The sequence below is a fragment of the Alternaria atra genome, assembly GCF_907166805.1.
Source record: "Alternaria atra isolate CS162 genome assembly, contig: 21, whole genome shotgun sequence".
NCBI classification, from domain to species: domain Eukaryota; kingdom Fungi; phylum Ascomycota; class Dothideomycetes; order Pleosporales; family Pleosporaceae; genus Alternaria; species Alternaria atra.
In genome coordinates this window covers 3,465,044-3,480,715 of record NW_025091319.1, presented here as the reverse complement: position 1 = coordinate 3,480,715, position 15,672 = coordinate 3,465,044, and the positions used below count along the sequence as shown (strand labels likewise).

General features: G+C 51.3%; 4 protein-coding genes across 4 annotated transcripts; 3 read left to right on the top strand and 1 right to left on the bottom strand.

Annotated features, from left to right (window-relative positions):
• Positions 1–2,024: 2,024 nt before the first annotated feature.
• Positions 2,025–3,005, top strand: ALTATR162_LOCUS1569 (uncharacterized protein; the record flags this gene model as incomplete). The annotated part of the gene is made up of 3 exons (XM_043309166.1): positions 2,025–2,456; positions 2,500–2,830; positions 2,878–3,005. The coding sequence occupies 3 exons, from the start codon at positions 2,025–2,027 to the stop codon at positions 3,003–3,005; spliced, it is 891 nt and encodes a 296-aa protein (XP_043165101.1).
• Positions 3,006–5,346: 2,341 nt separating this feature from the next.
• Positions 5,347–6,665, top strand: ALTATR162_LOCUS1568 (uncharacterized protein; the record flags this gene model as incomplete). Its single annotated transcript, XM_043309165.1, has 2 exons — positions 5,347–5,552; positions 5,609–6,665. 2 exons carry the CDS (start codon positions 5,347–5,349, stop codon positions 6,663–6,665), a joined length of 1,263 nt encoding a protein of 420 aa, XP_043165100.1.
• Positions 6,666–8,659: 1,994 nt separating this feature from the next.
• ALTATR162_LOCUS1567 (uncharacterized protein) lies at positions 8,660–10,063 on the top strand (the record flags this gene model as incomplete). Its single annotated transcript, XM_043309164.1, has 2 exons — positions 8,660–8,671; positions 8,771–10,063. 2 exons carry the CDS (start codon positions 8,660–8,662, stop codon positions 10,061–10,063), a joined length of 1,305 nt encoding a protein of 434 aa, XP_043165099.1.
• Positions 10,064–11,575: 1,512 nt separating this feature from the next.
• Positions 11,576–11,891, bottom strand: ALTATR162_LOCUS1566 (uncharacterized protein; the record flags this gene model as incomplete). Its single annotated transcript, XM_043309163.1, has 2 exons — positions 11,576–11,644; positions 11,706–11,891. 2 exons carry the CDS (start codon positions 11,889–11,891, stop codon positions 11,576–11,578), a joined length of 255 nt encoding a protein of 84 aa, XP_043165098.1.
• Positions 11,892–15,672: the final 3,781 nt, after the last annotated feature.

The following is a 15,672-nucleotide window of genomic DNA, read 5'->3' as shown; positions in this document are numbered from 1 at the left end:
CATCATGTAATGTTGCGGCGGTCACGCAAAAGCCGCAGATGTATCCCGCCTCGCCCCAACCCAGCTAGCTGCCTCCACCACAGTAACCGTCAATGGAACCAACTTGACTCCCGTGCCGATGGCCTTCCGAAGCAATACAAACGTGCGTCATTGCGGCGGAAGCTTCGGCGACTAGTGTTGGGTCTGATTCGCTTGCTGAGAATCAGCGCGAATACGATTAGTACGTGGCTAGCTGTGCATGGCCGTTCAGATATCTGAAGTCGAAGAACATCTCCCTAGTCTTGTATTTGCTCAGCTATAGATGTAGTTTGACGTTTGACAGGTGGAATCAAACTTTTTGAGCTGTCATTCGGCGTTCCGGCGAGATGGGACTGGATGTCATTTCGGTTCTATGACGAGAGAAGATCCGACGAGGATGTTCCCCGCAAAAAGGATCGAAGGGATCCAATGCTATCAGGGCGTTCTACCGAGGCATCTCGTCTGGCCACGCAACAGCCTCCTCCAACGGCCTGGTAAACCTGTCGCTTATGAACCGTCGCCCGCATATAGAAGCTAGAATCTCTAGCCCGGGCGAAAGTTGGGCCGTCACACTTGGCAGCCGTTGGTGATCGACATGCAGCCTCGCGTACGCTCAATGCAAATGTACCCACATAGTTTGCGTGTGCCAATCTAGGTGCAATCAGCAGCCTTGCATACGTTCTTGAGATATCCTACATGCATGCGCTCCTGGATTTGACCTACCTCATACCGGATATATGTCGTCCTTCGTTGAGTTGTGGGCTGTACTTCGATTGTGATAGGCCCAATGATGACGTTTGTCTCGTCAACCATTTCGAAAACGATCACCCCGAAACTAGTAGCTCTTCTCTAACAGCATAGTATTCCAGGTATCTCACGGATCATTTCTTAATGGCTTGCCAAGACACAAACATGCTGCGCGTCACGTTTGAACGAGACTTCGCCGTTCAATCCTGTAATCGAACAGGGAGAACAACAAGAACAAGTCAATGCTGTCAAATCGTTTCCACTGTTGCAGGAAGTTACGGAGTATACCATGTGCAGATACGACCACAAGATCGACAGAGTTCAAATTCAACGTGAAATACTCTTGCGCAATCGAAGCCCGGCAAAGAGTAGATCTGCGAAGGCACCAGGGTACTGCAATAGAAACTACTCACAACACGATCCCAAGTATGCTGTTATTTGTGCTCGTGTTTTGAGGCTCTCCTGTTCCAGACTGACGCATTTTACTGGCCAATTTTTTTCCTTTCACTCTCGGACTACTCTTACGACACTATAGAAACCATATCGACACAACTTCCACTTGCTAACCACTGGATGCTACTCTACTCACAACATCTGCGAAAGAGCTGGAGGCCCTTCTGAATAGCCCTTCTACAAACCATGGCCGACCCAATCACGTCTGACTTAACGCCCTTGGCGAATGACCGAGCGACATTTCTAACACCGCCCCTGCCCAACCCGCTCCCGTCGTGCTCCAAGCTGCGTAGCTGCTTACAGTGGTAACTTGATCGAGCGGATGACGATTTACTCGTACACGGAAAACCACTGACGCTGTGGGAGCGTATACTAGTGCTCAATGCGAGCAGATATCCAGAGAAGTTCGATGCGACAGCTGAAAATCTCGACACGCGATGGAAGAAACGGGGATCAGCGTCGCCAACAGAATGGGAGCAAGATGCTGCGTTGGCAGTAATGAAGTACCCGCTTGGTCTTGACACTGTATCATATACTATGTGTCATGGCATGTTATTCGTTCTACTATCTCATGCTAGCGAGGGGGTACACTAGTAGTAAGAGTGAAGGGGAGTGAACTTTCACGTCGGGTTTGTACTACACTACCCAGGCGCATCACCGTCAATCGCCCGCACGTTCTCGGATGCTTCTAGCCCTTCTAGATATGGACATGTGTTCACAAAACTCCTGTACATAGCCTTCAACTATGTTTCCATGCACCTGTGGTACACTACTGTTCTGATGACCCCATAGCTAACTACAGACCCATGCAGGACATGAATCCGAAACCGCTTCCTAGTCTCCGGCCAACCAACAAGGCAAGTAGACTCCTAAATTTAATGGGGATCGATCCAGTAACAGCAAATCAGCTTCCAAGGAAAATGCGTGACGTCCCGCACCCGCCCAAGGGCTACTCAGCCTACTCAGCCTACTACTTCCACGGTTTGAAGAAGCGCATCATTTCCAATGCACACGCCTATTACGCGCAACGCTTTCCCAAATCCAAACGCCTCGACTTCATCATCTCCTCTACTACACCAACCGGCCGTTTAGATGGTGTGGAGTACCAAGGCGCGCTGATAGTCTATCATCATCCCAAGTCGCCTAACTGGAAGATGCTGTATAAGAGTAATAAATTTCCTATCGCAGAAGAAGCTGCGTTTGAGGTCAAGTATTGGCTTGAGGAATACAGGAGCGCTGTATTCGACAAGATGGATGCAAGGGATATATGGATACCGGCAGCAACGGCGGACGGGAAAGTTCAAGCTGGAGCGCCGAAGAAGAAGAAAGAAGAAGAAGAAGAAGAAGAAGAAGAAGAAGAAGAAGAAGAAGAAGAAGAAGAAGAAGAAGAAGAAGAAGAAGAAGAAGAAGACTAGTAAAGCTGACAAGAATATGGAAGACGTGCATGTTACGAGAGGCAACTATAAGTCACCAAACGCTGTTGTTGGTGATAGCGACGGCACTGGCAAAGTCAACAAAGGCAAGGATAAGGACTTTCCGAAGCAGCCAAATGTCTCTATCCTCTCCGACCGGACTAAAGCTGGAGCTGATATTTTCATGCTCGATCTGAAGCGTAAGTCGACCGCCGAAGAGGAATGAAGAACATGAAGATCGATGAAGACAAGCGTGTCTTTGTTAGCGAGAAGAAGAAAGATTCAGCTACCAAGGAAGAGAAGAAGGTGCCTGCTGAGCCTGCCGTCTTTGTTCCGATCAAGTTGAAGCTTCCTCAGCATAAGAAGAAGTCTTAAGCCGTACGTTATCTTAGGTTGATGAGCAGAGAAACATCTGGTAAGGACATGGTGGATACAATTTGTTGATAGCGCGGGATGACTGAATAGCGGGAAAACGAGTAGTCGATGAGACGACATGACCGCTATCATCCTGTCTATTCTCAGGGGAACCCAAGAGTTCCTCAAAGCAGTCAACAACACCTCTCCACTCCCCAGATACAATTACTAATCTTCTATCACCGACACATACCACCGCTATGAATAGCCTTCCCTTCTACAATCCCCTCACAATTTCGCCTTCTCATTTCTCCCACCTCCTCCCTCTTCCCCACTAAACCGATAGACAATCTCTTCAAACCCATCGGCAGCAAACACGTACAGCCAAACCAGATCCCCATCTCCTTTGTTGAAGATGCCGTGTTCCGCATCACCCGGTATAAAAACAACCGAGCCTGTATTGACTTCATGCTCTTGCTGATCAATACAAACAACCCCAGAACCAGATATCACATGGTAAATCTCTGCATGGGAATGTCGATGTAACTTGAGAAACCCTGCATCTCCCAGTGATTCTGGATTGGACAGAGACGGTGTCGAAGACTTGGATTCAGAAGAAAGGGAGGCCGGACAAGCAATCACGCTTCCAGACGGACAAGTAGCGATCCCTGTTGTGAAAGTATCTGTCGTAGTCTTCTCATTTGACATGAGAGTTTTCCAAGTCACGTTGCCTCCTGTACTAGGATCGGGGAAGCCTTCGGGTGGCATGTTGGCTATTTGTGCGGCATGCAGGACTAAGGGTTTGACGGGTCGCCTCGAGGTGGTGGAACGCATTGTTGTTTATGCTGTGTGACTTTTGATGAAGGGATTTTTTTTTAGGGGAGGGGTTTATCCAGGGAGAGCGGGAGGGTGGATGTGCATGTGGATGTGCATGCAGGGTAAGTTTAGATAAGGGAAGATGAGACGGGGGTACGACATTGCGGAAAAGCGGGTGTATGGGAGATACATATGCGTAGGTACCTAGCTGTTGACTCTCAAGTCTTGTGATGTTATGGGAAGTATTTCGTGCTTGCTACGTCTTGTTGACATATGCAGGTGGGGTTCAGAGGGGTAGCTTGGTAACCACACTCGGGATTGAAGCTCTGAGTTCTAACTAGTTCGAGGCGTCATTGGCGTGCCAGAAACTGAGTTCCTTTTCTGCGCGCTTTAGACCGCCGTGATGGCGCCGCGACAACCCGGTGGCTTGGTGTTGTGCTACCACATTTGCTGCTGTCAGGCCACATGGCAACTGTCGTAGTGAGCACGGCTGAGCTTGACTTCTCACGCGTGCATACAGAGCATACAAGAGAATGTGCAGATCTGATCTTGTCTGCCCAACGGGTTTGCGATGAAACTGGGCTTCATCTTGTCGATTTATTGTTGATTGGTTCAACTTCGCAATTCGTCATATTCGGCAAAGTAATAGTGATTCAACTGCGAGAGACTTTATACGGAATATTTGGATAGTAATCATAGTGGGTTGTCGGAATAAGGATATACCATCCAGAGCTTAATGGGACCCGACAGGGGAAGCATAAAATGACGGCCGCTTAGGTTGGGCTGCCACGTGGTGAAAGCGACGGATACGCAGCTAGTTGTCCGTGGCTGAGGTAGGCATAGAGATTCAGGTACTGCTACATGGTTCGTATAAGATGTCACCATGTCAACATGTTGACATCACAGGGTTGGCCTTGTGTTTTGATGGACGCTGTGCACGATTACTGCTAATGTTGAAGATGCGGTCTGTCGCAGATGCACACTGACGGCATGGCGCGCTCATATGTAGACTGTCCACCTATAGTGGCATGCACAGCAGCACCTTGACCTTGACAATCGCGCAGTGGTTGCACGATCGGATCGCGAGTATACAACGACATTCTGTGATCGTACTGGCGAGTCAAGCAACTGTCAACCACGGCTAGCGCGGCGAGGCGCCTTGCCCAGAATCAACACCGTCTGACTGGCCTATTCTTAGGGGGGTCCGGAAAATCCACCGAGTTTCAGCGTGTGTCCCTCGTGGCCATGTGGCTTGGACCAGGCTTCGTACCATGCCCTATCGTGTTTACCGATGCCCGAACGCTGGGATGAAGCTAAGGCCAATCTGTTCTGCATCCCATCATGCACATGTGCGTCCAGTCTCGCTCCTGACAATTCCACCTACCTACTCGACGTTTTCCCCTACACTTTTCTGTGCGACCAAAGGATGCTGCAGTCTTTATTGCGATAATGAAGTTTTTGACGTGGACGTAACGCAACGAAAACGCGCGCTGAGCGCTGCCGCTTCCACGAGGCTGTGTTTTAGCCTGGATTGGCCGATCGCGAGATGGCCATGGAGAAGTTTCAGCGAGGCCATGCAGCGCCCGAGCGGACGAGAAACCGATCTGGGACTGTGACGGGGGACAAAGCCATCGCGAAGAAGAGATCGAGCTTAGGGAAGGCGGCTGGTGGCTTCCAGAGTAGATTTCTTGCGTCACTAAGGAGTAAGAAGAAGAGCGGTGCAGATGAGGAGTTAGCGCCGAACCCCTCGAGGTACGCACCGTGTCCCCTTGACGACGCTTGAGATGGCACTGATCATCGCAACACAGCCCGTTTCTAGATGCACTATTCCGATTGCCAGATGAGCTCCACATCTACATGTTGCGCGAGTTGTGTGTCGCGGATCTGCTTGCTTTGAGGAGAACGTCGCGTGTGCTCAATATGCTCGTCACAGAGAATGCGCCTGCACTGGTGCGCTACTGGGTGAAGCATCGGCTCGGCAATCTTCATTTGCAACTTTACCCGGCTCCAAGACCAGACGCCATCGACTTGCCATTCTTACTCACCATGCGACGGCGACACATAGCGACCATCAGGCTGACACGGCAGCTTGCCAATCACCTCGTGGGTGAGCCGATGGAACATAAACAGCTGTGGACGTCCGTGTATGAGAGAATGCTTCCACTAGTCTTTGGGGTTGGATATTTCCTAGATGAACATCGACGACTACTCTTGGAAAGAGATCTTGGCCACATCCGGCCACGGTCTCGTATCGGCTACCATGTCCGTACGACAGGCGGTATCACAAACCAGGAGAGGAAGATTTTGAAGAACCTAGACGCACCCCTGCGGCTACAGTACTTCTACATGTACTGCTTCATTGTGCAGGTGCTGCTTCGGAAGCTACGACCATCAAGTCATACTGGAGCGGTAGAGAAGTTCCTGCGAGGGTGGTCCAACCAGCCTGCCTGTTCAGAGGACATTGCCTTCTTCCTGATTTTAGGTGGTACTGGTCAGATAGCCAAACTCCTCGCTTGCCCGATGTATAGTGAACGGCGAAGATATCTCCTGGCGTACAGAACGCACATGTCGCCCCACACGAGCAAATGCTGGAGGAGACACTGGAAAGATGCTGGCGTGGTCTCACCTGCGTTGCTGGATGACATTCCCTGTACGCAGATTGGCATAACACAGCTCGATCAAATCTGGGCGCCGCTCATGGCTCAGATGATGGAGTCGGGGGCGAGAGAGTTTACTGAACAGGAAAGGATACGCTACGAGGACCTGAAGATGTCGAGGAAGTTCATCAACGAAGTAATGGGTTATGATATTCTGCGAGGCCGCGCCGCTGACGGGGGCGAGTCGGACGATGAACATGAGGCATGAGAAACGCGTTAGCATTGTACCAAGACAAGACACTTTGTAGCGGCCAAACTCTGCACCTTCCTCTGCGGGATTTGACACATGTCGGTTGCCGTGCAATTTCCGCTTTTCATCAGTTGTTGAGGCTTGTACCTGCTGGCTTGGCTTAGTTTCTGCTTCACGATGCCACCAGCCCACAGCTATTACGTACTGGTCCGGTCGCGTAGCGCGCTATGAATCCTAGGAGATCATAAAGGCCGACGGCAACTATGGACCCTGGATCTGTCAGCTGGAAAAACGTGGTGCATGCGACCAGTTTCCGTTCGTGTCTAGCAGAAAGCTTGACCTAGCAATCTATTTGTGCTTGACCTTAACAGGAGGGTGTTAAGCCTACCCACTTTGCTCTGGACTGGCCAACCCAAACCTCGGTCTTTGTGCATTCTACCATATAGAAAGCCTTTAATGGGATTGGTAGAGCGTTGTCATTGGCAAGTGTGTATATTGCATTCCCCGGATTATTTTTCTTTTGCAATTTTCCAGTGGCCGGGTAAGTGGCGGGTAAGAGGACCAGATGCAGGCAAGGAGGGCTCAGAGAGCGACCAGACCCTGGAGTGGTTGCCGCAATGGCCGAGCAGGCAAGTCGTCGTCGGAGCGGGCCCACTTGGTAGCTTCCATAGGCGCCCGTGCGTGTCTTCTGGAAACCGTCGATAGTAGTGTGAGGTGGAGCACGTTGGAAGGCTTGGAAGAAGTCGGCCGATTTGACGCGAGGGCACAGCCAATGAGGTACCCAACGGACTTTGCCGCAGCGTCAATGAGGGCGCGGGCAATTACTGATGACGGACTCGCTCCACCGCCATGCCACCATTGAAGATGGCAGGATTAACGCTTGCGAAGCCTTGCAGCTGCAGGATGAAGAGCTTGAGGGCGGCATGACAGAGGTACAGTAGTGGTTTCACGCAGGCCAAAGTAGAAGGCGGAAAGAGAGTTAAAGTGGAATGGAATTGTTCCGTGGCATATTAGGAATGACGCGCAACGGTCAGCTAGGAAAGCAAAGCAGCACAACGTTGAGGGCGCTGATCGGTAGTGGAAGAGGCAGTCGCATCCCATCCGGATCGGGAAGTGGCGCATATTCAGCGTGCAGGCGCGACCGGAGGGCGATGGATGGGGCCAGGGCTGCGTCATTGGATTGGATTGGCTGTGCGGAATGGGACAGACAGACGCAGCTACTGGGGGACGCCTTGCTGGGATGTGCTCGTCTGTGCCCATCCGTCGTGTGCCTGCAATACTGTGTCCCTCCATCACACGTCGTACGATCCAAGGCACGCATCCTGTGCATCCGCTGCAAATCACCCGTGTCACACCATGTCAAGTGTCTGCATGTCTGCATGTCTGCATCCCTCTACATGTCAAGTGTGTGTGTGTGTTGTTGTGAAGATGTCTTGTGGCTGGGCGGCCAATAGCGCGCTGCTGATACTGACCGCAACAACAGCCCGCATTCACCCCGGTCGCAGTAGCGTCGGCTCTTGCAAAGATGCTGGTCCGCGCCCCCCGTAATTGCTCCCAGGAATCGTCGCCATCATGGGAGCTAAAACCCGCTATGTCGTCGGCGCCATGCGTGCCTCCATCGTCTACATGGCAGTTCCATGCCGTGCAGAATGCCAGTCGAGTCCTAGCGCTGTGCTGTAAGCCCGTTCCATATAATCCTTTGAGCCCGGCCCAAGGCTTGCGACCAACACCAAGAATCCCCATCCGAGTGCCACTCCACACCTTCAACCACCGCACCACGCGACCCTGCCACCCCTTCTGTGCTCCAAGACTCGTGGACCTGTGCCTGGCCATCCTCCTTCCCTTCACCACTCACAGCCCAACCACCACCACACCAGAGTGCCCCCGACCCGAGGAGCGCGGCAACTACTCCCCTCTGGGCTATCGATTGTCAGCTGAGCCACCAACCCCGACCCACCACGACCCATAGCGAACACCATGAGACGATAGACATAAGACAGAGAGCAGGAACTATGGACTTTACGGTAAGCACCCGCGCGCTTATACTTGACTGCGGATGCCCATGTCATGCGCTCCCGCCCTCAGACGACTCCGGACAAGAGCCCGGCTAACGCAGCCTCCAGATATCCCTCGCACATTTTTGCGAGACCCACGGTCCGACATCCATCATCTGCACCCAGGCCTCGACTTCTCCCTGCGGCTCCTGCAACCCATGTGTGACACCGCCTTCCGAAGAGCCGCACTCGGCCTACTCCTACAATGGCCTGTACGATCAGCCCACCACCCTCAAGCTTAACGCGCGCCTGCCACAGCTCACCTCGCCCTTCGACTCCCCACCCAACAGCCCGCGCTCCCCCACGCATAACCCATACTTCCCAAGCTTTCCCTCCTCATCCGGCAGCAGCTTTGGCGGAAGGAGGACCAGCAGCACCATCGACTCCGACTCGGACGCGTGCGAGAACTGCCAGATGGTAGTGCCCCAGAAGTACAGCGACAAGATCCCCAACGGCGCGCCTGGTAGTCCCACAAAAGACGGACGAGGCAGGAACGGCAGTCCTGTGCTGCGTAGCTCTCAGAACTACCCAGTGCGACGGCCCATCTCCCGTGATGATGTCAGTAGCGCTGATTCGTCTGATGTCTCAGACACCGAGCAGTCGACTTCCTTCAAGAGCGGCGCATCGGGCTCATTTCCGGATTCCATACCTCCCTCACCAATGCTCGTGTCGAGAGGCATACACACCCACACACTCAACTACATCTCCACCAGTCAGCCGCAGTCGCCCAGCACCTACTCGCTCCTGCGACGCACTTGCATCCGTACTTTGTCCACCGAGGTCCTCCCCCTCAGCAAGCCCTCTGGGCCTATCATGTTTGGGGACTCAGTCGCTGGCTATACCATTGCCTATGTCTTTCGTCTGCAGGATCCGCGTTCGCGAGGGGCTAAGCGCACCTATGCCTTCATCGCCATGGCTGGTCGCGACTACCGGAGAGCTACCAAGGCCATGGTCAAGATCATCGAGACATTCGAAGGAATCGCCAACCGCATCATCGCCCTCGCTGACAGAGTCCTTGAGCGTGAGAGCGCAGCGTCGCAGAGTCTTTCACGTCCGACTACAGCCATTTCCGGCAGCACTCCTCCTCTTGGAACCTCCGCCTCTTCAATGCCTCCAAACTTCTCCTCGGGGCACAAAGAACGAACCTTGTCGACTACAAGCACACCCAACTTCCGCAACATCACACCCGTCTCCTCCTTCCTGTCTGCGAAGAAGGTTGACCCGGATGGCTTCCCTCGTGTGTCCCGCGACGTGATGAAGGCAAAAAGCCTGGTCGAGATTGTTGGCCAGGAGAACTTCTTTGTGGACCTTCACGGCCTCTTCTGCCATCTTCTGCACTCGCTTATCAAGCAGTTCGGATGATGTACTTGTCTTACTTCGCTTTGCTCTGTTTATACGTTTTCTTTCTCCTTCTTTGTATGTCTTATTTGTCAATTTCTGTCGTGCGTTTTAGCGTCTCCGTCGTCCATTATATCGTGCGTTTAAGCACAGGCGTTGGGTCAGGTGCGATTACTTCAAAGACATTCCTGTCTAGCTTCGCCGCGTAGAGTTGTCGAAGCCGAAGTAGCTTTATACCCTTTTCGAGATACCCAGGCTTCTCTTACACATTGGAGACGTGGACTCATCTTTACAATGGCGTTTTGGGGCGAGTAATCGGGGATGAGGGTGAGAGGGTACGATGTAACGGCCACGTTGGGACATGACTATGAAATCGATGGCGTGATGGCCGCGATGGACCAGGTCATGGTAGTCTAGCTTGTTTGTAGCATGAAGATGTACAATGCCATTCACACGTTAGCCTTGACGTTTGTTGTGTGTTTGCTAGTGAGGTACTGCTCCCATTCACGAATTGAGCGTGTGAATCTGTATGACACCATCACGGTGCTATCAAGTCAAGGTAAAGGTGAGGATGTTCTCTGAATCGGTAACCTGAGCGGTTGACATTCGCAAGAGAGATTAACTATCGGCCCATCACAGAAGTTTCTCTCCAGGCAGACGCGTCCCAAAGCGGACCAGGCAGACGAGCAAACGTCGTGCGTGTTCTAACGTCGATCCAAGCGTGCCGGGACGCACGGTTCAATGGGACACTTTTTGTTTTTGGCGCTCGAATGTTCTCACCACGCCTGTAAATTAACAGGTCCAGCGTGCACCCATTGTGAAGCTCTCATCCTTCTAGCATATCTGCTTCCAACGACAAAAAGCGCGTCATTGGCTATCTCATTGGCCATGCGGTCGCCCGTCCTGTTAGTGCTGTTAATCAACTCTCCTCTATCACTTCCCTGTTCATCCGTGATAATACGTATCTACGAAGAGCTTGTTGGGCTACAAAGCAAGCTAAGACAATAAAGATTAAGACTGCAGATTCAAAAGGTTACTCTGAGGTAGAGAATGCGCATTCCAGTAATTTCTCCGCGCAGGCAGCGAGATCGTTGAAATGCGTTCAACCGGCCGTGGGCAGCTAGCAGCTCTTAGCATACGGCGGATTGTAGTAACGTGCTAAGATCTTTACGCGTCTGCAGTGCGTGCTGTGGCGAAGAACTGCGGCTCTGAGCACGGTATGTAGGCGGTGTGACATGATGTCATGGGTGCTAATCATATTCTGACGCATGTACAAAGTAAAACGTCGAGACTGTGAAATCATGAAGCTTCATTACGGGTCGTGAGTGTATATATACAAATCGTCATCAATGTGCCGTCCCAACATGTTGTTGCTGCACTTTCTGTTGCTGGATTACTCTGTGGGCAGCGTCCTGCTCGTCCAAGCTCTGCGATCTTAGCGGAACAATCGTACCGTTGATCCTCTCAAGATAAGGTCGGCACTTGTTCCACTTGTCATCCAACTTGTGCATCCTTTCTTTGAACGTCACATGATTCTTAGTTGGAGAACTTGTCGGGGACGTCCTTGCCGGTTGCTTTTTCGAACATGTTACGAGCGCCATCGGTCTGCACGAGCATTAGTACTTTGACTTGATGCAACTTGAAAGTTACCAAAATCGAGGCATACAATCTTCTCGTTAACGCCCCGATTCTTCTCAGTATCCTGACCCGCGGCGCCTCCGAACTTCTTTTCCGCGGCGTCGAGACCCTTGTCGAGGTAGTCTTCCCGCTGCGCTTGGTTCTGCTGAACACCCGTCGTCGATGTATCGTTGCTGGTGGGTTCTTGCGAGGCATTTCCTGGGATGGAATTCATCTTGTCTTAAGCGTGTGAGGTGTGTGTGGAAAGCTAAAGGGTCAGTATGACGAGTGTAAGCGGGAGCTTCGTACGATCCAGGGCTCAAGGCTTACGAGTACGGATGTCCGGATCGCAACGCAAGTTTAATGTGGCTAAGTCGTATATTGATTACTGTAGCGTGGCTTGAAGCGTGTAAAGATGATGGCACCACAGGGTCAACAAGTTCCTTATGTAGGACCTCTGACTTCACGTAGGAAGCAGCGGGACATGATTCTGGGAATCGTCATGGTGAACCACCAGCCACATCAGACGAGCGTAACTGCCCTATCAACAGCCTTGCACATCCATTATCATACGATTCTGTATCTTGAATCCTTTGCCAATCTTCAAAAACTTGGCTTTCGGGCACTTAAACTTGGCTTTGACCCTGTTGCCGCGTGGATTGCGGATACAACAGCCTTTATCCATCGAGCATAAGGAATCGCTCCTATCAAACAACACGGAGACATGATTTCTCGTAACATTTCATCACTGGTCGTCGGAAGCGCGTTGTTCAACTGTTGTTCAAGCGCTGTTCAAGCGCTGTTCGACGATCTCGCATACCTATGACATCACCCCATTCAATACAAGGAGACTTTACCCGGTATGACGCAGCATGAGTAGCATGATCTGCAAATCTCGACGTTTCTCAATGGATTCTTATCCAAGATTAGGACCGAAAAGCGGACCGAAAAGCGGAACGAGAGATGTGGGTCGGTTTTGCGTGTCGTGCATGATGCGGAGACGGTGGCGGAGCGAGCAGGCATAAGCGATTTTGTTGAGAGGATTCTTTCCATGGCAGGTAAGCCGTGGAGCTCGGTGTTTGAATCTCATGCAGTTGTGTGCTTGTTATCTGGCCGAGCTGCAGAGTACATTGAATCTGGAGTTGCATGTTGTAGAGAGGCATCAATGCTATTGCTCGAAGCTTCCACTCGGGCAAGATGAATGTTCAGCCTCATACGTGCCTGCGCGTTGCAGATAACAATGCTTCATACTCGTGCCTAGCACAATTAGGTCTGTTGTCGCTCTGCCTGGATTCGCTATAATGATTAAATTAAAGTTATTCGCGAAATGTCGTGGTACACACAACTACTGCATCACTGGATACCCTCAGAAGCCATACTTCCATTATGTGATCTATAGCATCTAGTTCTAAGGTCTACATTGCATAGAACGGAAACGTTACGGATTTTTGTCGCTGTACTCCGCTCGCCAGCCATTTAGCATGTCAAGCGACGACTGTGTATAAGGGTGTTGCTCGCCAAGGACCTGCTGGCGCAATTGGAAGCATCTTTGCATCAATGCAAGAGCCTCCTCGTAACGAGCTTGGGCCCACAGCGTGAAGGCCAGGTTGTGCATGATGGTCAGTGTGTTAGGATGCTTATCGCTAAGCACTCTTCTCCTCGTCTGCAGTACTTGCACCTCTAGCTCTTCAGCCTCCTCCCATCGCCCTTGGTTACCATACGTCGCGGCTAAGTGGGCTATGCTAACCAGCGTATCCGGGTGCTCGTCGCCAAGCACTCTCTTCTTTGCCTGCATTACTTGCACCTGCAGCTCTTCAGCCTCATTCCATTGCTCTTGGTTACTATACGTTAACGCTAAGTGAGTTATACTACTTAGTGTATCAGGATGATCGTCGCCAAGCACTCTCTTGCTTGTCTGCATTACTTGCACTTGCAGCTCTTTAGCCTCCTCCCATCGCCCTTGATTGCTGTACGTCGCAGCTAGGTTACCCATACTAGTTAAGGTATCGGGGTGCTCGTCGCTAAGCACTCTTTTCCTTGTCTGCATTACTTGCACCTCTAGCTCTTCAGCCTCCTCCCATCGCCCTTGGTTACTATATGTTAACGCTAGGTTACCTATACTATTTAGAGTGTCAAGATTCTCATCGCTAAGCACTCTCTTCCTTGTCTGCATTACTTGCATCTCTAGCTCTTCAGCCTCCTCCCATCGCTCCTGGCTACTATATGTCGCGGCTAGGTAGCCCATGCTAGCCAGCGTATCAGGGTGCTCGTCGCCAAGCACTCTCTTCCTCGTCTGCATTACTTGTACCTGCAGCTCTTCAGCCTCTTCATATCTTCCGTCACTATAAAGAGCTATAGCACACTTCAATGCAAGACGCAATCTTTCTTCGTTGTCATCATCTGCTGGACTATGCGATAAAGCATACTGGGCATGCGGAAGTAGTCGTCGCCACTTGCTTCTGTTGCTGTGATCATCATCTGGGAACACCTGGAGCAACCGCTTTGTAGTGCGTTTAGTCCACTGTGTAAGCTGTCCCTGCACTTGCAGCCGCTTGCGTAGAGCTTGATGGACTAGTCGATGAAGGTCAAGCGCAGACTCAGCAGGTCGCCTAGTGACGAGCGCATACTTGTCAAGTATCTTGATAGCATCTTCTCTTCCTTGCATTGAGACAGCCTCTAGAAGATCGAGCGAGATGTCTTTTCGGTCTACGCATGCAGCAAGAAATAGACAGTCTGCAGCAAACGCATTGTTACGACAGATCTCGTCTATGGAAACACATAGTGCAGCAGCTACAGGGTCTTTCACACTAGAATCTTGTAGTCTACCCTTAGGCATGTCACCGCTGTGCTCAATACCTAGTTCTTTGTAATCGTCTAGTCGTGATCGGTACTCTTGCACCGTCATACTGCTAGCCTTCATACATGCCGCTGCTTGCATGACTCCTAGAGGGAGAAACGATAACGCTCTTAGTAAGTGCTCGGCTTCCTGCTGCTCAGGGTCTGAGAGTGGCTTCGCCAAGCTAACTTGTAGTATCTTTAGCGCCGCATCTAGCGTTAGCTCTCGCAGCGCTATGATGTCCTGTGGAGCAAACGCCTGAGCTGTGTCGCTGCTAGTTGTTGTGAAGATGACAGAACATAGCTTAGACTGCGGCAGACAGTCAGCTGAGTCTGCGACTTCTGTTATAGACGAGCCGCTAGATCGTATAGTAGTGTCTTCTGCGTTGTCGAAGACTAGTAAACACTGTCGCGCACTAATCTCTTCTACACAGCTTTTTACAAGCTGCTTTATATCGGTCTGGTCGTCGTCCCACCCGCGAATACTAAGCTTCTGCGCAACACTTGCATACGACTGGTAGAGACTATGTTTATCGCTCGCGTCTATCCAGAAGACTGAGCAGCTTTTATTGTTCAGCCTTGTTCTATGTGCAACCTCGAGCGCGAGCTGCGACTTGCCTATTCCGCCAGGTCCAACGATCGCTAGTGTAGTAGTAGTCTGTTTATTGCTAAAGAGCTGTGCTTCTAGCTTAGCAAGCTGTGACTCTCGACTAACGAAGCGGAGGTTTTGTGAGAACGGGATAATCGACGGTGCGCTACCAGCTGCCTCTACTTCCGTCTGCAGTCTGCTTCGTGCACTCTCCTGTCCTTCACCATACGCGGTAGGCATAGAGACGTTAAGAATCCCAAGCAGGCAGTATACAATATCTTCCGCTTCCGTTGTTCTGCGATTTCTAGCCCATCGTCTTCGTTCAGATATAGTAAAATCGTATAAAGGACAGTTGCGTAGTGCCGCGAGCGGTATGCTAGTAATGTCGTGTAGTAGTTGATCAAGCGATGCTTTGTCGCCTATGTGATATCCTTCACACGAAAAGAACTCGACTGACACTGGCGCAATCAGTTCTTGGAGCGTCCATCCTCGAGTGAACCACGCGCTTGCACGGAACGACGCCTCCCAGTCGCTGTGTTGGAGTAGTTCTGTCTTAGTTGACACTGACACGTCTGACAAGAAGACGTAGCAT